The sequence below is a fragment of the Sorghum bicolor genome, chromosome 2 (genome assembly GCF_000003195.3).
Source record: "Sorghum bicolor cultivar BTx623 chromosome 2, Sorghum_bicolor_NCBIv3, whole genome shotgun sequence".
Lineage (NCBI taxonomy): Eukaryota > Viridiplantae > Streptophyta > Magnoliopsida > Poales > Poaceae > Sorghum > Sorghum bicolor.
In genome coordinates this window covers 63,719,802-63,741,625 of record NC_012871.2, presented here as the reverse complement: position 1 = coordinate 63,741,625, position 21,824 = coordinate 63,719,802, and the positions used below count along the sequence as shown (strand labels likewise).

Sequence of the window (21,824 nt, the reverse complement as noted above, 5' to 3'; positions counted from 1 at the left end):
CGCGCCGCCAAGCCGCCGTGCCGAGGTCGCGCAGGAGCTCCGGGCGCGGCTCGCGTGGAGGTGGCCGGGTCACGCCGCGCGCTGGCCGGCCGAGCCGTCGCTGGCGAGCAGAAGCCCGGGCGGGGCCGTACCGAAGCTGGGACCGCGGCAAGGCCGGGCGTGGGCGACCGTCGCCGAGCAGCGACAGCTCCACCGCCTCCTCCCCTCCCCCATGGACGAGCTCAAGCCGGCGGAGCGCGTCCCCGAGCCGAAGGCCCGTGGGGGACGCTGATCCACGTGCGGCGGAGACGCGGAGGCGGAGTTGGTGGCGGCGGTGGTGGTGCAGCGAGCGCCTGATCGACGATGTACGCCGGCAGATGAGTCGGCGCCGACATCCGTGCTGCGATGGTCGGTGGAGACGGACGGCGCGGAGGCGGGCTGTGCGCAACCCGCTCGGAAGACGGCGTCGGCGTCGGGTACCGAATCGGCGACTGCGGCTCTATGCCTAGTGATAGCCATTGGCCGGCCACCATGGATGGTGGCGGTGGTGGGCACGAGCCGTCGCCGTGAAGCGGACACCGAGGCCGGGGTGGAGCCGGCAAGGCGAGGACCGGCGATGGAGGCGCCGGTGGAGTCGGTGCCCTCGACGGTGGCGCCGCGGGCGGAGCCGCGGACGACACCACCGAACGCCGTGACGGAGGGCCGACGTTTGCATGTCGGTTTCCCCCGAAACGACGTCGTACCGGAAAACGCCCGGGGTTCCTGTTGAGATCACGGTGTTCGCCACGAAAGCGATAGCCGCGAGCCTCGCCAAGGAGTTCCCGGATGTCCTCGAGTAGTTCCGTCTGAAGGCGGTTGTTGCCGAAGTGTGTGCCCAATGTCCGGGCACGGTTCATTGCCATCCAGACGATTTGGAGGATGAGAGAAGCCATTGAGGCAGGATTACGGCGAGGGAAAGACATGATTCTACCTTGGGGTGATGCCCTAGGCGAAGGTCGATCCCTCGACGATGTTCTATCCAACCGAGCTATTCCCCTCTGGGGTAGGGGAGAGCGATGTGCTGATAACGTGTTGCGAGTAGAATGCAAGAGTACGAGAACAGAGAGGAATAGAATGAACTCCGGGTATCTGTTTATTCATTGATCACGGGTATTTATACAAGTTGGGGGGAGAGGAAACTCTTGCCCCAAGTAAACTCGTGCCCACGATGAGTCGTGGGTGATATCACGGAGGTGGAACCGGTCTCCACGGGTACGTGCGTAGTCGTGGGTGATATCCCGTAAGCAGTCGTGGGGGACGTCGTAGTTAGGATATGATTCCTCGTAAGAGGATCCGAGGAGATGAGATCACCCCGGTAAAATATCCGTAACAAAACACACGCCAAGGTACATGAGTATCTATCTAGCTTGCTCTCTTCGGCAGACTTCACACGTTGGAATTTACATGGGCTTGGCCCATATAAAAAAATTCTTAAAATTTCTAGAAAATCTCAAAGGCCATTTATCTGTGAAAAAAGGAATGTGTGAACTCTTTAATTAGTCCTATTTTGTTTGTGGAAGTAGAGGTAGCCATACTTAAATATGAGAGTTCTCTCCACTTCCTCAAGTCTAGTACAAGGAGAAGAAAAGAAAATCCACACGCGTGCACTCACTCAGTCTCACCTTATACTTGTGGAAGTAGAGATAACCATACTCAAATATAAGAGTCCTCTCCACTTCCTCAAATCTGGTGAGAGGAGAAAGGAAAATCCACACGCATGCAATCACTCACTTACTCGCCTCATTGGACGGGGCGAAGGGCATGGGTGTGTGACACTTGTGTGAATGGTTCGTTGAAATCTAGCTCATCGCCTTGCGGTGGTATGACCTCTTTTTGTAGTTTTTAGTTTTTGTTTCTTGGCCTTCAAATTTGCAGAGTGTGAATGATTCACTGAAATCTAGCTCCTCACCTTGAGGTGGTGTGGCCTCTTTTTGCACTTTTAAGTTTTGTTTTTTAGCCTTCAAGTTTGCAAAGTCCTAAACAATTTAGAATGTGATCACGACACGAGATCGGTTTGAACATGACTATATAAGCATCCTATCGGCCACGCCAAAAGCGCATCCAATTGAGCTAGGATTTTTGCCTCTTCTCACTATTGCTCCACACTCATAGCTTCTCCAGCCTGATCGCTTGTGTGCACCGGCAACCAGATGAGTAGGTCTCCGGAACCTTCGTCACGATCTTGCACCACGAGTGGACGAATAATTAAGGTTTCGAAGCGCTTTTTGCGTGACTGTTCCCAACCTTCATGATGGGTCGTCTTCCATCTAAGCCAGACGATGCTACATCACATTGTATCCGTCGAATACTGCTCCGAGCTCTTCCTCCGTCGCTCATTGACAACCTCACGCCACCACCACTAGTACCATCGTTGTTTGTATCTTTTTCACTGACAACGTCCATCTCCTGCTATGTCGAAAAGTATATCTATATCATTTTTTTTCTAATATTTTCATAAAAATAAGAGGTTAAAGTTGTATTTCGAAGACCGTGTCCATGTCCTAAACAACTTATAAATCCGATACAGAGGGAGTATGTGTTAAAAAAGGCTTAAGGGCATCTCGACATTCATAGACTCGTGCACGCACCCATGAGCCCAGCTTAGCTTCTGTTCGTTGGCCTATAAAAAAAAAAACTTACGTTCGTTGGTAAGCGCGGTGGTCGGCAGCACCTCGTATAAAAGACAACGCTTCGTCCGTCCTGGACGCGCAAGCCGTGGCGAAGCCACATATAAGATCGTGGATGCGGATGCATCCACTAAAATTTTAAAAATCAATGAATAGAGTTAAAATTCCATCATGGTTATGATTCAAATCTATATATCTATAAGACAGCTGCACCTCCCTCGAATTTGTTCTAGCTTCGCCACTGGCAACATACACTGTTCCTGCCGCATGCGTTCGGTGACACGGTGTGCGATCGATCAAGCCAAAATATACGTTGTTGTCTGGTAACAGTAAAGTAGCTCGGCAAGTCGGCTAGGCATATATTAGCGCAGCGAAGGAACAATAATAATCGTATCTTTCTTGTTGGACATGCATGCGCATCGATGGATCAAGCCATCATCAATATTGATCGATGGATTTTTTTTTTTTTGCGACAGATATTGATCGATGGATCAAGCCATCATCAATATTGTGGGGGGGTGTGTCTAGCTAATCTAACTGTATCTGACGTGCGATCTCGTCGGAGAATAAAGACAGGCTCACTCGTGGCAGCGCGGTTCGTCTCGTTGGTTGGGCGGGCCTGGCCGCCAGCATAATGTAGCTCGATGTAGTCCTGTGGAGGCAATGTTACGCGTCGCCATAAGCCGTTATAATCGACAAGGTAGCGATATGATTCGCGCAAACAAATTCCTTTTTCTCTACGTTGAACAATTTTATACTTTTGGCATGTTTAATACTTCATTCATTCTAACTTTTATGGGGATATTCTTACGACTGGAATAACTAAATGTTCTATATGAAATATAGGTGAGGAACATTGTGTGGTAGAACCTATTTAACGTGAGTGTTCATATATTTTTTTATTATTATTCTAAGACGACTTATCTGGTTTGGTTTCTTGAACCTGAGTTAAGGTACATTTGGTAGGGATTCAGATTCTCGTAAAAAAATTCTCTTAAGAAACATTTCTACTGAATAGAATCACTTTATAGAACTGTTTGTCTAGCTCGTTGTATTTTTTTAAAAAAACTAGAATTAAAATTAGGAGAAATCAGATTTTGGTTGTTTCTCTAGACTTATAAAAAATGAGAATCGGTTCTAAATGATTCTCCTTGAAACGATTTTAATTTCTTATGTGTCATTTGGCAGCAATTTTAGTGATGCTACGGAGAATTTGAAAGGTTTTCTGCTGCCAAACACACCCTTAATTTGGGTACTCATATTTTTTTAGATTTATTCAAACATGTAACAACACTATTCTTTTGATGGTTAGCTATGTGTTTGTCGACAATAAGACATTTGTATTTACTTCATTAATATTAAAATATATCAGTCATGTCTAGCCTTTCAGAGGTATTCATTGAGGTAGAATACAAGCGCATATGTTTATAGAGATAAATCTTGTATATAAGTGTTAACATTTGTAAGAAAAAGAACAGAAAAGAAGCATATGTTATGCAAACAAATACATAGCTCGGTTGGTTGGGTTTCTTGTTCTGTCCATAAGTTTAAGTTCTTAACTTGACACGGATATTTGTATTTTTATGGATTTATTTTAGGATTTAACGGTACTATTCTTTTAGTAGTAGGTGATGTGTCCGTTGACGTCGAGTCATCTATGATGTCTTCATTAATCTCTAGATTTGCCAGTCTAAGAGGTGCTCATAGGAGTATATGTCATAAGTGCATTCATAGGTTAAGCATGTGCACATGTTTACGAGTGTCTTGGAAAAAAAAACATATGTTCTACTTATAGAAATTTTTTAAAAAAATCAGAGGATATAACAGCAGCGTACATGGTGCAGGAAATATTCATGACCCGGGCTGTGTTGGGCCGATAGATCGTGTGTGAACCCAACCATTGGCTCCTAGATGAACCCCACGGGACCCAACTAAGCCCAGTCCACTGTTTCTTTTTCGAAAAATCTGTATGTTGCCTGGGCATTTTTTTGTTTGCGTCACTCGAATTCATGGTCGTCTGATGTTTTCCTTGAGCTGATCTAGTCTGTCCATCTTTCTTTACTCTTTGCTTTGTGGGTCTTTTTTGTCAGCTGCCACTGTTTGGATTTTTGGGAACCACACTCATTAATTGCAACTCTTTTCACTGAGTGCAGTTAGGCCTTGTTTAGTTTACCCTGAAAACCAAAAAGTTTTCAAGATTCTCCGTCACATCGAATCTTGTGGCACATGCATGAAACATTAAATATAGACAAAAACAAAAACTAATTACACAGTTTAGCTGTAAATCACGAGACGAATCTTTTGATCCTAGTTAGTCCATGATTGGATAATATTTGTCACAAACAAACGAAAGTGCTACAGTACCGAAAACTTTTCACTTTTCGGAATTAAACAAAGCCTTACTTTCTTTATTTCTCACACCCTTAGATTCTTACAGTCTCTGATTGTAATATTTACATTGATTTTATCAGTGTAAATTTCTTGTATTACTGGTGTAAATATGGTTTCTTTATTTGCTCTATGTAATTTGTTTGTAATATTTGTTTTCAATTTGAATTTCTTTCAATTTGCCTTCCATAAAAATAATTTGTCATTTGTATTTTTCTGCAATCTGGAATGTGTATGTTTTCTTTGTTTTTCAATTTGAGTTTCTTCGTATTTGCCTTTAATAGAAAAAAATTACCACATTTTATTTGATTTTTTTATTTGTCTTTCTTTCAATTTGTTTTTGATAGAATTAATTTTGCTATTTTTTGAATTTTTGTTCAGTTTTTCCTCCTTTCTTTTTTATCTGGTCCCTTTGATATAGATCTTGTAATATTAAATTTCGGGTATTTGATTGTCTCCTGTCACCCATTATTTACTTGATGTGAGATTCGAGTGTTTTAAAGGCTTCTGTCAGCTGGGTGACAGGAGGCTTTGAAACACCTGAGTTTGCAATAGACATATTCTTCTTTTTCTGCGGCATGAACGTGAGAACGTGCTCCTGTGGTCTTGCTGCGGCGGCCGCGCTGCGGGACTGTCCGACGGAGACCTCAATCGCCACCGGAGAATTCACGAATCGCCGATAACGAATGCCTCATGCCTGCAGAGGTTGGTGACTGCGACTCTGCGAGGTGCTCCTCAGCTGAGTCTGCTCCACGTGATTTTGTTCCCTTCTGCGCTTGTCTTGATGGGCCAAATTATATTGATTTATTCGGCGTGTTGTTTAATCGTTCTGCGCGTTCGAGGCCCCATCGATCTTCCGATTCGAGCTTAGTTAACTGGCGATGTCAAGTTGCGGGGTTCTTGCTCTGAAATCGGTGAGCGGTGCCGGTGGTAGAGCAGTGGAGGGGGGAGAGGAATGGCGCCGCCGCGGCGTGTGTGCGTGACCGGAGGCGGAGGGTTCATTGCCTCCTGGCTCGTCAAGCTCCTCCTCTCCCGCGGCTACGCCGTCCACGCCACCCTTCGCGACCCAAGTACGCTAACCTATCTATATTCCACTGACAGTCTGACAAAACTGCTACGTACCTTGCTGTCGATTTGGATTCCTGTGCAAAGACGTTCTTTGCAATCGCATTTGTTATTATTATCTGATAACGTACAGAATAATTGGATTTGGTACTGAAGCGTGTGATATCCAAATGCCTCATTGGTGGTGCTAGGAGTAATACTGTGCTAATTAAGTGTGGGTGCTCGTTCAGGTGATCCAAAGAATGCCCATTTGAAGGAGCTGGAGAAGGCCCCAGAGAATCTGCATCTGTTCAAGGCCGACGTGCTAGACTACGACACGCTAACACCTGCAGTTGAGGGATGTGAGGGGATCTTCCATCTCGCCACTCCGGTGCCTGAAGATAAGATTGTTGATCCTGAGGCAAGTCCCTGTTTGCTTGACACAAATGCTTATCATCAGATTATGTAGTACTGTATCTACACAGATTGACGGGAGTACAGAAATTAAGCTTGTATTGATAGTATTATGAATTGGCATTTGGATCAGTGTGTTTTGTTCTAGTAAGATAATATCACTTCTCAATTATTTCATTTCCAGCCTGCCCAATGTTTTGTCCTTTGTGCCCACATACAGTATGCTCTAACTGTTGAAGAACAGAAGGAAGTGTGAGTGGATTTCATCCTTGGAAGTCATTTATGCTTGCAAAACCAAAGCTGTTATGTGACGCATGCTTTTAATACTAGCACCTGGAGAATGTTAGCACCATATTTTCTCTTTTCTTTGAGGGCAAGGAAAACAGTAAGGTAGACCAATCTAGGAAGAAAAATAGAAATGATGTGCATAGGAAAACAGGGAGAAATAAAGAACAAGTGGAACTAAGAGGCTTTGAGCTGTAGCCAGATAAAGTTAGATTGATAATCTTTCTTTTGTACCAAAAGAAGTGATCCCCCCCCCCCCAAAAAAAAGAATGTGACCATTCAGTTGTTTCCAGACCTTCCATATCGCAATTGTCAATATTTCCATGGAGGAAGCTTGTTATAAGGCCTTGTTTAGATGCAAATTTTTTTTGAATTTTGACACTGTAGCACTTTTGTTTTTACTTGACAAACATTATCCAATTATGGAGCAACTAGGCTTAAAAGAAACTGTGTAATTAGTTATCTTTTTTATCTATATTTGATGTTCTATGCATGTGCCACAATATTCGATGTGATGGGGAATCTTGTAAAGTTTTGGGTTTTTGGATGTATCTAAACAAGGCCTTAGTCTCTTCACCCTTTATCCATCATAAATTCATGCTGTAGACATGCCATTTCCTCAAATTTGTATCCCATGTGAGTTGTGATGCCTAAGTACTGCCAACACCTGACAACAAAATTTCACTCCGTTCATAAATAAAAAAAAATTCACTCCAAGTTTTTTGGTGTTGACATTGTATCTCTTCCTCCCGAGAAAGTTTATTGTTTGTTTGCACTGTGAACCTTGCTGAAAGTTTTGTGCTTTACAGAATACTTGTGCTCTGTACTCACCATGTTCTGAACGCATCAATGCAGTCAGAAGTGCTCGATACTGCTGTGAAAGGTACCTTAAATGTACTGAAGATCTGCTCCGCTTCAAAGGTTCACAAACTTGTTGTGATGTCCTCCAATGCTGCTGTGGATTTTAACCCAAATTGGCCTCAGGATGTAGTGAAAGATGAGAGTTGCTGGTCAGACAAGGAGTTCTGCAAGGAAAATAGGGTTAGTAAGATTATTTAGTGCTTAGTACATCAACCTTTGTGACAGCAATACGCATACAGGTTTACTCCATTTGTTGATTCATTCCAGTCATATCTACCTTTTTTGACAGAAACAGTCATATCTACCTTGAAGGCCTATTGTGATTTTTCTTAACATATGCTAGTCTTTTCTAGAGATGGCTTACTGAGGGAGGACTAAATCGGAACCTTATCTGCATTTTTGTGGCAGGACTGGTATTCTGTCGCCAAGATTACTGCAGAACAGATAGCTTTGGAATATGCGGTTGAAAATGGCCTCAATGTTGTTACACTTTGCCCGCCTTTGGTTTTTGGCCCACTGTTGCAGCCTGCAGTGAATACCAGCAGCAAATTCCTCATATATGTTATAAAAGGTTCCCTAATGTTCTCACATTCCTTCTCATCTGCTACTAGGATTATCATTTCTTTGATGAATTTTCTGTTATGGCTCACAACGATGATGTGCTCCTGACCACTAGTCAAGTTGTGTTTAAATGTGAATCGTACGTATCCATCCATTGTTTCTGGACTGCATTTATGAGGTCCAATCTAAGGCCTGGAGATTAGATCACATTAATAGTTACTGTTGTTAGATTTAATTTGTGTTTTAAAATAGAAATGATGGGCATGTTCAAATGTCATGGTACTGATCATTATCTAGAATCTGTTGATCACCGGTTGTCTTTCTTGTTCCATGCCCATTATGTCCATTTAAGAAATATTAGCTGCCATGCTTTTTCTAAATGCTCAACAGCTGTTTAATCAAAACCTTAATCCAGAAGCAGATTCTTCAGAATCTATTGCATGCCATTCCCCATTCAGCTCATTTATTGTTTGCTATTACACGCTAAAATGAATACAAACGACAAAATAATGTACTACTATATCATACGCCATGCTAGAATTATTGCATCCACAAGGGCCACATTTCATTCGCGTGCTCAGTGCAGTAATGATGTTTTCTGGAAATGAGTAGTCCTTGAAGAACTGATATTCATCTTGCATGTATATCTTGCACACTGCAAAGTGCTACTACTGAGTATATGTTGCTTTCTCGCTATAACAACTCCATTGTTTGGATTATAGGAGGTCCTGATGTGATGAACAACAGACTGTGGCACATAGTAGACGTCCGTGATGTGGCCGACGCTTTACTCCTGCTGTACGAGAAGAAAGAGTCGTCAGGGAGATACATCTGCTCACCGAATCACATTTGCACAAAGGATTTGGTGGCCTTGTTGAAGAAGCTGCACTCACAGTATAGCTACATAACTAAGTAGGGTTTGCCATGACAGAACTTTGAAATGTGCATTGCTTCGTTTACGCGACCTGCTGAACCACTCCTTTTGCGTTTTTCAGCATCCTTGATGTCGATCAGAAAGCATCGTTAACATGTCAGAAGCTGATGGACCTGGGCTGGGAACCAAGGAAACTGGAGGAGACGCTCTCGGACAGCGTCGAGTGCTACGAAAAGGCAGGGCTTCTCCGGGATGTGGCCGGGCATCCTTGCCGCCTTCCCCATCTCTTCCGTCTGGCATGTGACCAGTGATTTTACGAGTGCGTTGGCGCCTTGGCCCTTAGCGGTGCCTCGTTGTTCTGAACTTGTGGTGTCACTCTTGGCCTTGGAACATTATTGAACTGTGAACATGCCTTGAAATAATGAGGATTGCATGCTGTCTGAGCTCGTGCCTCGTGGTCGTCGTGGCACCGGACAGCGCGCAGGCAGGGGTTCCATCTGTGCACCGCCTCATTTGATGCCAAAGAAATGCCCATCCTGCTGAAGCCGATGGCTGGGACAGGACCCCGGCCCGGACCCCGGAGAATGTGCCTCTGTTGAAAGCCGTCGACGTGCTCGACCACGACATACTAACAGCGAAGATGGAGGTGGTCGACCGCAACACACTTATGGCCACGCGTGTGCATCGACTGTTCAGTGTTTCACCCAAATGGCTGCAGAGGAATTGGACAACATCTACGGTGGCGGGTCGGGCAATGGACAAAGCTGCTACTGCTCCAACCTTAATCATTGGCACAATAGCTTTAGTTTAATCGCCCATGATGATACCTCGTAAGCGTTGATTGAAGATTACAAAAAGGGAATCTTGTAGAAGCCTTCCCGGCCGGTTCATTCGGCGTGTTCCTCTCGTCGATTTGCCTCTTGTATTTTGGTGTTGGAACAAACAAGTGGCAACTGGTAAGCGGACGAAGAGGAGGACCGGAAGAGGGGGCTGCAAGGCCCTCTGCTGTGGAGCGGGATGGCGTCGCCGCCGCGGCGCCCGCGCGTGTGCCTAACCGGGGGCGGTGGTTTTGTCGCTTCATGGCTCGTCAAGCTCCTCCTCTCCCGCGGCTACGCCGTGCACACCACTGTCCGCGACCCAAGTGAGCCCGCACCCCTGCGCGTGCGCTGTTCTTCTTGATCGATCGACGCGTTCGAATTGGGAACCCATGCATGTCTTGTCGGCGTCTGGCTCTTTGTGGCTTCTAAATTTTTTTACAAAATAGAAATGGTATCACTTTTGTTTATATTTGATAAATATTGTCTGATCATAGATTAACTAGGTTCAAAAGATTTATCTTATAAATTATAGGTAAACTATATAATTAGTTATTTCTTTTATTTATATTTAGTGCTCTATATATGTATCACAAGATTTGATGTGACGAGAAATCTAAGAAATTTTGCAAAATATTTTGAAAACTAAACAAGACCTGCTTCACGTGATCCCAAGAACGCCGGAGAGCTTGCTCCTGTTCACTGCCGACATGCTCGACCGTGACGCTCTGGCGGCCGCGGTCGCCGGGTGCGAGGGCGTCTTTCATGTCGCCTCCCCTGTTCCCGCGGATAAGGTCCATGATCCCGAGGCAAGTTTGGGTCCAGCTCCAGTCTCTTCGCATTGACATTTGACACCACTGGCCGTGTTTAGTTAGTGAAGAAAAAAATTTTCGCGACACTGTAGCACTTTCGTTTGTTTGTGATAATTATTGTCCAATCATAGACTAACTAGCCTCAAAAGATTCGTCTCGTAAATTTCGACCAAACTGTACAATTAGTTTTTATTTTTGTCTATATTTAATTCTTTATGCATGCGTCTAAAGATTCGATGTGACGGAGAATCTTGAAAAATTTTAGGTTTTAGGGTGGAAGTAAACAAGGCCTCATCACTTTGGTTCTGAACCGTGTAAGGGAATGGATCAAGATGCATTTAATTTGCGTTTGTCCTATTGAGATTTACTTGCCTAATGTAGTTGCATAAAAGCTTTTATACTGCTTAAACATACACTGAGAAAAACCATGCAGTCAGAGGGATTGGCTCCTGCTGTCAAAGACACTTTGAATGTCCTTGAGGCTTGCTCGGCGAATAATGTTCAGAAAGTATTCTAAAAAAATAATGTTCAGAAAGCTATTGTGGTTTCCTCCACAGCTGCTGTTCGTTTTAATCCAAGTTGGCCCCAAGATAGAATCAAAGATGAGAGTTGCTGGTCAGACAAAAAATTGTGCATTAAGAATCAGGTTAGAAATATTATTTCACTTTCTTTACACAGAAGCACCCATCAGTTTTGCAATTCATTATCAATTCATATTGCTAATTAATACTACAGGGAGGACTAAGCAGGGCCAACCAAGTTTTGCTTGCAGGACTGGTACAGTGCTGCCAAGATAATTGCTGAAGAGACAGCATTGGAGTAGACTAACTGTTGTCACAGTTTGCCCTTGTCTAGTTTTAGGTCCACTCCTGCCGCCTCTGGTCAATACCTCGAGTGAATTACTCATCTACGTTATAAAAGGTCACCTGTAAATTTATCCTTCTAGTTTCAATTATTGATTAACTGGATGATTACTCATAGGCTGATTTTCTTGCCTTCAATTGCGTGAAACTTTTAATTTTATACTAGCATTCAGTAACAAGTTCCCAACTTGATGATTGGTTAGAAGGGATCACACTCACAGTCAGTAGACTGGTAATAGTGAAAGAGAGATTACTCGTTTGAAAGTTCATTCCCAAATAAAGTTTATTTACTTGATATTGGCATTGAAGGGGAGAGCTCTAACCCTCTAGATATTTGTCTTGCCTTATGCCTAGCTGCAAGCATAACCATTTTTTTTCTGATCATGCAAAAGGTACGGTTTGCGTGTCTTTGTATTAAGGTAGAGAAAAAATTTAATACAACACGCCTTAGCAGCGCCCTAGGTAAGAGTTATACATGGATGCTCATACCCTCCCTAGTGTACTGTTATTTTTTAAATTGCTAACTTCAATGTTAAACTCAGATTCTGTGTTTCTTCTCTAATTAGTTGTTCTGTACTGCCACTATAGATCTTGTCATCTTAAAAGCATGATTGGGTACAACAGTTTTCTTGACACTACTCATTTCTTTTACTTGATTAATGATTTTAGGAGGTCCTAGGGTGATGAAAAACTTGACCTGGAACACGGTTCAAAATTTCGGCGAAATTTCGCGAATTTCGGTAATTTTGGTGGTGGCCGAAAAAAAATCTGAAATCTCTTTATATACTAATAGACGTGCTATATAACTTTAGACTCATATTTTCTATTGTTTATATTGCATATTCTTTTATTCAACAGATGTTTAGTCATAAATCATACTAATATCTATTTGGATCTATTTTTTTAAAGAAAAATATACTTCATGTGCTAGTCTAAAAAAAAAATCGCAAAATTTCGGGCCGAATTTTGCGAAATTTGTTAATTTGACCGAATTTTTTGCGACACCCAAATAAAAAACTTGACCTGGAACATAGTTGATGTCCGTGACAAGCTGATGTATATGAGAAAGTGGAACATAGTGCCAAACATATATTAATAGAAAAAAGAAGTAACATATAGAACGACTAACTATAATAACAAAACAGAATGGTTCTTATGAGCTTGTTCGCTTGGTTGATAAGTCATAACTGAAAGTAAATAGCTGACAGATTCAGCAGATAAGCTCAAACAAACAAATGATACTTAAAAGTTAAAATAGAGATCTCCATCCTTGAGAGACAACGATCTCCATTGTGGTAGTCTGCAAAGAGCAACATGCCTGCCCACGAGTTCCAAGTCCTCCTTTTGTCGATCTAAACAATACTTTCATATAAGATTAATTGTACATGGACATCTGCGTTTGTATGGTCTATAGTATTTTCTTGGAAGCTATTGCTATATGTTCGATAGTTTGGGTTTTAATTCAAATTGAGAGAAAGAGAGAGCGCGTGCGCTGTTACAACGGATTTTTTATACCAAGGTTTTGAACATGCCGCTGACATGATTTTTTAGACAACTTAACTGTAGTTTTCAACCGTTCAGAGAAACAATTTAAATTGTAATAAAAAAACTGCAATAACAAAAGGTAATAGAAAGCCTAGTAGCAAAAATTCAAGGAAGAGAAGAAAAACTCGTTCAAAATCTCTGTTACAAGAGGATCAAATTTCCATTACAATGGAGAAACATTTGTGCATGTGCGTTGCATCTTCCTTAGGCCAGCCCCAATGCACCACGCTGGCGGAATGAAAAACGTCCATGCAAGCACCGAGCTTCTATATCACGCGAGTAAGTTGCCCCGCAGAGTATAACGATGTCTTGCAGAGCAGCAGAGGCGCCGGTGGTTTCACCCGATAAAACTGCATACCATACAGTGAAGCACGCATTGTGAGACAACTAGCAGCTGCCTCAACACAGAACAATAGCTACGTTGCACTGAGTCTTGTGGGTTCGTTCGGTTGATGCATGCATGGATCTCTATTTTTTACTCAAGCTAACAAGGATGTATGCCAGTGTTGGACGTGCCCTTACGAGCAAAACAACGAGAAATTTCATGCACGGATCTAGGCTATCACAAACTAGTTCAATGCTCTACCATGAGTATAAATCCGAGCATGTAGCATGTATGCAAATGCAATTTGCTGACCAGATCAGAACAAACAACTCATCAGGAAAAAAAAACGAGAACTCACCTAGAGTTGGCTCCACGATTGGACGCCAAGGCCCAAATCGACCCAAACCTAGACAGAGTAGTTATTTATACGGACAATGCAATTTGACCCATCCCATGGCCCAAAGTCATGGACTCGTTGCCGGAGTTGGATGTGAGACAGAGGAGCGATGAGCCTATGGTCTTGTTGAGCCACGCCATTCCAGCAGCACGAACTTTGCAGCACCACGGTACAGAAAAACATGCCGGCCCAGGGCGGCGCCTTGGGTGATCCACACTCGTTTGTCTCCATCAACCCCGGCCGGTTCTTTCCGCGTGTTCTTCTCGTCAATTTGCGCCTTGTATTTTGGTGCTGGACGGGACAATGAAGTGGCAACTGGCAAGCGGAAACCGTACGTGCCGGAGATATTATACGGACGGACGAAGAGGAGAGGAAGCAGTGAGCGAGGCCCTATAGTGGAGCGGGATGGCGTCGCCGCCGCCGCCGCGCGTGTGCGTCACCGGGGGCGGCGGGTACGTCGCCTCATGGCTCGTCAAGCTCCTCCTCTCCCGCGGCTACGCCGTGCACGCCACTGTCCGCGACCCGAGTAAGCATGCACACGCACACCGTACCCTCCATGACGCTCGATCGGCTGCTGCCTCTGCGTTTGCGGCTGCGCGTCTTGATCGGTGGACGCGTTGGGAATTGAGGACTCATCATGCATGGCGGCTGGCTCTCTGCTTCAGGTGATCCCAAGAACGCGCACCTGCGGCGGCTGGACGGGGCCCCGGAGAGCTTGCTCCTGTTCAAGGCCGACGTGCTCGACCGCGACGCCCTGGCGGCCGCGGTCGCCGGGTGCGAGGGGGTCTTCCACGTCGCCTCCCCTGTGCCTGCAGACAAGGTCCTCGATCCTGAGGCAAGTTCCCGTCCAAATCTCTTCGGATTGACACCTAAGTTCGCTTTGTTCTGAACCGTGTGCGTGAATCGCAGTTTTCCAGAATTCACTGGCTCTCTGGTTCCGTGGTTTACTGCTGTCATTTTGACTGTTTGTCCAGTTTATTGCTCAAATAGTTGTATGGAAGTTTTTACTTCTTGAACATATGTTGAGTAAAAATCATGCAGTCAGAGGTATTGTCTCCTGCTGTCAAAGGCACTCTGAACGTTCTTCAGGCTTGCTCGGCAAATAATGTTCAGAAAGTTGTCGTGGTTTCATCCACAGCTGCTGTTCATTATAACCCGAGTTGGCCCCATGGTAGAATCAAAGATGAGAGCTGCTGGTCAGACAAAAACTTCTGCATGAAGAATGAGGTTAGTAAGATTATTTCAGTTTCTTCATGTATATAGAAGTCATATCAATTTTTCTGGTTGCTAACACAACTAGATTTTTTTTACCATTTATTTTCAATTCTTATTGCCAATTGGTGCTGTGAGGGAGGACTGTGTTAGTAGGGTTAACTAGTTGCGCTTGCAGAACTGGTACACTGCTGCCAAGACAATTGCTGAAGAGACAGCATTGGAGTATGGAGAGAAGAATGGACTAAATGTTGTTACAGTTTGCCCTTGTATCGTTTTAGGTCCACTTCTGCAGCCTCTGATCAATACCACGAGTGAACTCCTCATCTACATTATAAAAGGTGGCATGTATATATTCTTACTACTTTCAATTATCCATTAATTGGATAATTATTACTCGTACGGTGATTTTATTGCCTTTGATTGTGTGAAATTTACTAGCATCCTGTGACTAATTCCTAACTTGATGTGGTATTGTGGTTAATGGTTTTTTTTTTATTGAAGGGAAGAGCCCTAACCAGATATTCACCTTGCCTTATAAGTTATAGCCATCTTTGAAACCAATTTTGTCATTGATAACTTCAATGCGAAAATCAGATTCTGAGTTTCTTCTCTATTTTGTTTGTCATGTACGGGCGCACATACTCCAGGCGCCGTAGGTCGCGTGATGTGCGACGCGTGGCTGAGCGCGCCGTCCGCCTGGGGCAGCAGGAGATCGAGTAGGATTTAGTTTTGGTCTTTCCTTTCTGAGTCCTAGAGTTTAGGAGTTTCGGTTGGGCCATAGGCCTTATATATATATATATCTATGTAATCATTTGAGGGGTATCAATGAATTATCAATCTAATCTCCCTCTTCTCCTAAGCCGGCGACAGGGGGTATAACCCGTCGACGTGATCGCGATCTGGGGGGATAACCCGATCGGCAACCACGGACAGGGGCTACGAACTTCGTAGCCGCGGTCCTCCTACCCTCGGTCCCGACGACCTTGACAACCTGGTATCTAGAGTCTCACGATCCTCAAACACCACCACCAACAGCCCACCTTCACCACCGTCCACCAGCAAACCCCCGACCATGGGCGATCAGCCTACCCTCGCTAACCTCATGGAAAAGCTGACCGCGCTCTCGACCAACATGGCCGCCATGAAGGCTGAGATGGAGACACTCAAGGACCGCTCCCCCTCTGCGAACAACGGCGGCCGCATCGACGCGTCTCGGGATTTGGATCGCCCTCCCAAGTTCCAGAAATTAGACTTTCCGCGTTTCGATGGAAAGTCGGACCCCCTACTCTTCATCAACAAGTGCGAATCGTACTTCCGACAGCAGCGTACCATGCCGGAGGAACGTGTGTGGATGGCCTCCAATCAGCTGGAGGGCGTCGCCCACTTATGGTTCATCCAGCTGCAGGAGGATGAGGGAACGCCGTCTTGGGTCCGGTTCAAGGACCTCCTCAACTTGAGGTTCGGACCAGCCCTCCGATCGGCGCCCTTCTTTGAGCTCACTGAATGCCGCCGCACGGGGTCCGTCGAAGAGTACGCCAATCGCTTCCAGGAGCTTCTTCCGCGCGCGGGCCGGATGGATGAGACCCAGCGAGTGCAGCTTTTCATGGGAGGACTCCTGCCGCCGTTGAGCCACGCCGTACGCATCCACAATCCGGAGACGTTGAACGCTGCAATGAGCTTGGCTAGGCAGATCGAGCTGATGGAATTGGACCGCCTACAGTTTCCACCACCCAAGGCCGCGCCTCGCGCGCCCCTGCCAGCCCCGGGTCCTCGGCCGGCGCTGCCCGCTCCGCCACCGCTGTTGGCGCTTCCACCTCCGCCTTCGGCGCAGCCAGGCCCTCAGCAGGTCCTTCCTGTTCCGCAGGCCCGTGGCGCTGCTGGCGCTCCCACGCAGACCAAGCGGCTCTCCATCGAGGAACAAGCAGAAAGGAGGCGACTCGGCCTGTGTTACAACTGCAACGAGCCGTACTCTCGGGGCCACAACAGAGTCTGCCGCCGTATTTTCTATGTCGGTGGCGTGGAGATTGAGGGGGACGCTCCAGCAGCTCAGGACTCCGCGGAGGAGCTGGCTGCGCCTGTGTTTTCCCTTCGCGCGGTGGCTGGTATGCCTATTTGTGACTCAATGCAGGTGCGCGTCACCGTGGGGGCTGCTTCGTTCACTGCCCTTCTGGACACAGGCTCGACGCACAATTTCATCGCGGAAACGGCAGCAGCATGTACCGGCCTTCCCGTCCACCCCAGCCGCGCCTCACCGCCACAGTGGCCAATGGAGAGCGCATCACATGCCCGGGCGTTATCCGGCAGGCTCCGCTCAACATCGACGGCGAGGAGTTCTGCGTCGACCTCTATGTCATGCCACTCGCGGGCTACGACGTGGTCCTCGGCACCCAGTGGATGATCACCCTAGGAAAGATGTTGTGGGACTTCACCACCCGCACCGTCGCCTTCACTCATCGGGGCCGGTCCATCTGCTGGGCCGATGTCGCTGTTCAACAAGGGCCGCGCCTTGCTGCCATCACCTCGCCCGAGGACCTGCTAGAGGAGCTACTGTCCGCCTTCGGCGGCCTTTTCGCCGAACCAGCGGGTCTGCCCCCGCAGCGCGCGCGCGACCACAACATCGTTCTCAAGCCAGGCGCGCTGCCGGTGGCAGTTCGGCCGTACAGGTACCCGTCGGCTCACAAGGACGAACTGGAGAGGCAATGCGCTGCCATGATCGGGCAGGGCAACGTACGGCGCAGCGACTCCGCCTTTTCGTCCCCGGTGCTCCTCGTCAAGAAGCAGGACGGCTCGTGGAGGTTCTGCGTCGACTACCGGGCACTCAACGCGCTCACGGTCAAGGACGTCTTCCCCATCCCCGTGGTCGACGAGCTGCTGAACGAGCTCCACGGGGCGCGCTTCTTCACCAAGCTCGACCTCCGTTCGGGGTACCACCAGGTCCGCATGAGCCCGGGAGACATCCACAAGACGGCGTTCCGCACTCATGACGGCCTCTACGAGTTCCTGGTCATGGCGTTCGGTTTGTGCAACGCTCCGGCGACGTTCCAGGCCCTGATAAACGACGTCCTGCGACCCTTCCTCCGCCGCTTTGTGCTGGTATTTTTTGACGACATTTTGATTTACAGCTACACTTGGGCGGACCATCTACGCCACCTCCGCGTTGTCTTCGGGGCGCTCCAGCAGCACCAGCTCTTCGTCAAGCGCTCCAAGTGCGCGTTCGCGGCATCGTCGGTCGCATACCTCGGCCACGTGGTGTCGGCCGCGGGCGTCACCATGGACATTGCTATGGATTTCGTCGAGGCGCTGCCGCATTCGGGGCAAGTCGGTCATCCTGACCGTGGTGGATCGCTTCAGCAAGTATGCCCATTTCATTCCCCTGGCGCACCCATACTCAGCCGAGACTGTGGCCCAAGCTTTCTTCAATGATATCGTCCGGCTGCATGGTATCCCGCAGTCTATCATCTCCGACCGGGACCCGGTGTTCACCTCCAACTTCTGGCGCGAGCTGATGCGCTTGAGCGGCACCAAGCTGCAGATGACTACGGCGTTCCATCCTCAGTCCGACGGGCAGTCGGAGTCCGCTAACAAAATCATCATTATGTACTTGCGTTGCTTGACAGGTGATCGACCCCGCGACTGGCTGCGTTGGCTCCCATGGGCAGAGTACATCTTCAACACCGCCTTTCAGTCCTCACCGCATTGTGTACGGCCGCGACCCACCCTCCCTGCGGTCCTATGAACACGGCGAGACACGGGTGCCGGCGGTGGCTCGCTCTCTAGCTGAGCGCGCTGAGTTCCTGGAGGACGTCCGCCACAGGCTCGAGCAAGCCCAGGCGGTACAGAAACGCTACTACGATCGGCTTCACCGTCCGGTCGACTTTCAGGTGGGAGATTGGGTGCTGCTACGTCTTCGTCAGCGTCGGCCTCTATGCCCCAGCCAGCCGCTGGCAAGCTGAAGCCACGCTTTTACGGGCCATACCGAGTAATCGAGCTCATCAACGACGTTGTTGTTCGCTTGGCGTTGCCTCCTCAAGCTCGTCTCCACGACGTCTTCCATGTCGGGCTCCTCAAAAAGTTCCACGGCGAGCCTCCCCAAGAGCCACCAGTTCTGCCTCTCGTTCGTCATGGTGCCATCATACCAGAGCCTGAACGGGTGGTCAAGACCCGCCTTGCTCGTGAAGTTCGCCAGGTCCTGGTGCAGTGGAAGGGCGCATCACCAGCTTCTTCAACCTGGGAGGACGTTGAGCCGTTCCGCGCTGCCTATCCACTCTTTCAGCTCGAGGACGAGCTGCCTCTCGAGGAGCGGAGAGATGTCATGTACGGGCGCACATACTCCAGGCGCCATAGGTCGCGTGATGTGCGACGCGCGGCTGAGCGCGCCGTCCGCCTGGGGCAGCAGGAGATCGAGTAGGATTTAGTTTTGGGTCTTTCCTTTATGAGTCCTAGAGTTTAGGAGTTTCGGTTGGGCCATAGGCCTTATATATATATATATATCTATGTAATCAGACTTTGAGGGGTATCAAAGAATTATCAATCTAATCTCCCTCTTCTCCTAAGCCGGCGACAGGGGTATAACCCCTCGACGTGATCGCGATCTGGGGGGATAACCCGATCGTCAACCACGGACAGGGGCTACGAACTTCGTAGCCGCGGTCCTCCTACCCTCGGTCCCGACGACCTTGACATTGTTGGTCTCAAAATCACAGTCGGGTGCAAACAGTTTTCTTGACACACGCACTTATTTATTCTATCTGCTTGATTACAGGAGGTCCTAGGCTGATGAAAAACCTCCCCTGGAACATAGTTGATGTCCGTGACGTAGCTGATGCTTTGCTTTTGGTATATGAGAAAGTGGGATCATCTGGGAGATACATCTGCGCACCGGATCGGATCAGCACAAACGACATTGTGAAATTGCTTAAGAAGTCCTACCCCAACTACAATTATGTGAACTGGTGAATCTCTTACAATGTCCTTGTTGTTTGGACTTGAATGTCTAGCTCCCATCCCTTTACATTTACACTATATGCAACTCTCTGCTGCAGCGAAAACAAGGACTATGAATCCGAAGTCTCGCCAGTTACATCAGAGAAACTTAAGAGTCTAGGCTGGAAACCAAGGAAAATGGAGGAAACTTTGTTGGACAGCGTTGAGTACTTCGAGAAGGCAGGGTTTTTGCAGGATGTAGAGGGTTGCCCTTGCCGTCTTCCTCATCTTTTTCATTTTGCTTCTGACTAATGAAGTAAACTCCGTAATACAATTATAACATCTACTTTAACTGTCTCTGGACGACCAGTTTGTCTCATTTTTTTAAAAAATAATATTTTTTATTCATTAGTTGCAAATCTAGAAATTGTTATACAAATATCATAAGTATAGCATCCTGTCTGTCAGCTAGCCGCGGCATTGCTGGACGGCCGGCAAGGCACTTGTTGGCTGCACACAAGCCAACTGGCTTACGTGGCGACAACGTAAGAGCCAACGTCCTCCGGGAGAGCCTGTTTGGTGTTGGCTGGTGCTAATAGCAGTCCTGTCGCTAGCTGGATTGACAATAGGCTCTTGGTTGGCCGATAAGCCAGTCGACCCCAAGCGGAGGTAGGCCCATCGGGTGCCCATAAGTGAATTACACTATTTCATATTGTTGCTCTTCTTTTCCAGACAACCATCAGCTAATGTGCTCCTCTTTTCCAAATACAACCATCACTCGACAAAAAAAACTAACTTTAGCACTTTTCAAGCAACACTTTTGCTCTCCTTTTTCGGACATAACCTGATCAACTATAACTTCAGTACTATTCAAGGAACACTAAAACCTTTAAAGAAACAAACAGATTCTAATATTAACCCAATACACTACATGGACCAAACATGCCATAATAAATGACATATGTAGAACTCTACATAGCTAAGATAATTAGTCCCATCACTAATCCTAACATGCCTTGGCGAAATTAAACCAAGCACGACATGCAATTGCATGTGTGGAACTCTATACTTCTAATGTTCAGAACTCCACCACTAGTCCTAACATGTCTTAGGGAATATAAGTCTATTACATTTTCTACTAGGTGTAGCATGGTTGTTCCCCTTTCTCTTGCGCCCTAAAGATGGTGAGTGCTGCCTCACGAGCTTGAAGCTTTTCCTCCTAACACTTGATGGCTACATCATGCAGACTTAGCTGCTCTTACCTCCTTGCAATTTCATCCTTCTTGCCCTTCAAATGGATTTGGCACACCCTTAATCGCCGCTCTTGCTCAACCCGCATTTGTCGTTCCACCTCGTGAGCTTGACTCATCTTGACAAATTATTGTCCTTATTTCACACCTCCATTGGGCGTGAGGGTGGCCACATGCCGACGACACCTGATCCACCCATTTGATGAACTTGCAATACGTGTGTAGCTGTAGATGTCATGGAATCAGGTTGAGAAATGATAATGAGAAACAAAGGATTTAGTTGTCATCGTTACCATGAAGTCGTCATCCAGATCTAAGCACGTGAAGTACCATAAAGTTGATCTGTTTGTCCTAAAGCTGCAATGGCACCTCGGTCGCTCATGTCAGTCTACCACTCCTAATGGGTCAAACTTCTAGAAGACATCGTTGTGCAGTGCAAGATTGATGGCTTGAGGAGAAGATGTGGTATGGAATGAAGACATACGAGGCCTTTATGTAGCGAGGTTATTTGGTGCAGTGGTCACAAAGTCCATGAAGAGGACGACATGGAAACCTTGCCACTTTTTAGGATTCTAGTGCAGCAATAAATCACCATATGTAGACTTTT

The 21,824-nt window shown here is 46.8% G+C and overlaps 2 protein-coding genes and 1 pseudogene across 3 annotated transcripts; all 3 read left to right on the top strand.

Annotated features, from left to right (window-relative positions):
* On the top strand, window positions 5,614-9,529 carry LOC8054741 (cinnamoyl-CoA reductase 2). Of its 2 annotated transcripts, none has more exons than XM_021452553.1 (6): window positions 5,614-5,738; window positions 6,329-6,498; window positions 7,632-7,817; window positions 8,046-8,208; window positions 8,921-9,110; window positions 9,194-9,529. In XM_021452553.1, the coding sequence occupies exons 1-6, from the start codon at window positions 5,720-5,722 to the stop codon at window positions 9,381-9,383; spliced, it is 918 nt and encodes a 305-aa protein (XP_021308228.1). In that variant the 5' UTR covers window positions 5,614-5,719; the 3' UTR covers window positions 9,384-9,529. The 2 variants fall into 2 exon arrangements, with proteins under 2 accessions (XP_021308228.1, XP_021308227.1); XM_021452552.1 differs by lacking the exon at window positions 5,614-5,738 and adding an exon at window positions 5,860-6,103.
* On the top strand, window positions 9,798-12,444 carry LOC8054740 (annotated as a pseudogene).
* LOC8054739 (cinnamoyl-CoA reductase 2) lies at window positions 14,105-20,330 on the top strand. The gene is made up of 6 exons (XM_002462542.2): window positions 14,105-14,355; window positions 14,495-14,664; window positions 14,871-15,056; window positions 15,220-15,382; window positions 19,807-19,996; window positions 20,087-20,330. Exons 1-6 carry the CDS (start codon window positions 14,235-14,237, stop codon window positions 20,277-20,279), a joined length of 1,023 nt encoding a protein of 340 aa, XP_002462587.1. The 5' UTR covers window positions 14,105-14,234; the 3' UTR covers window positions 20,280-20,330.

What these genes read in the sequence shown, in the direction of transcription:
- LOC8054741 (XM_021452552.1), top strand. Translation starts at nt 5,989, where the DNA reads ATGGCGCCGCCGCGGCGTGTGTGCGTGACCGGAGGCGGAGGGTTCATT. An exon ending in AGTTCTGCAAGGAAAATAGG is followed by an intron (nt 7,818 to 8,045) that starts GTTAGTAAGATT and finishes TTTTTGTGGCAG; the next exon opens with GACTGGTATTCTGTCGCCAA. An exon ending in CAGTATAGCTACATAACTAA is followed by an intron (nt 9,111 to 9,193) that starts GTAGGGTTTGCC and finishes TGCGTTTTTCAG; the next exon opens with CATCCTTGATGTCGATCAGA.
- LOC8054739 (XM_002462542.2), top strand. Translation starts at nt 14,235, where the DNA reads ATGGCGTCGCCGCCGCCGCCGCGCGTGTGCGTCACCGGGGGCGGCGGG. An exon ending in ACAAGGTCCTCGATCCTGAG is followed by an intron (nt 14,665 to 14,870) that starts GCAAGTTCCCGT and finishes AAAATCATGCAG; the next exon opens with TCAGAGGTATTGTCTCCTGC. An exon ending in ACTTCTGCATGAAGAATGAG is followed by an intron (nt 15,057 to 15,219) that starts GTTAGTAAGATT and finishes TTGCGCTTGCAG; the next exon opens with AACTGGTACACTGCTGCCAA.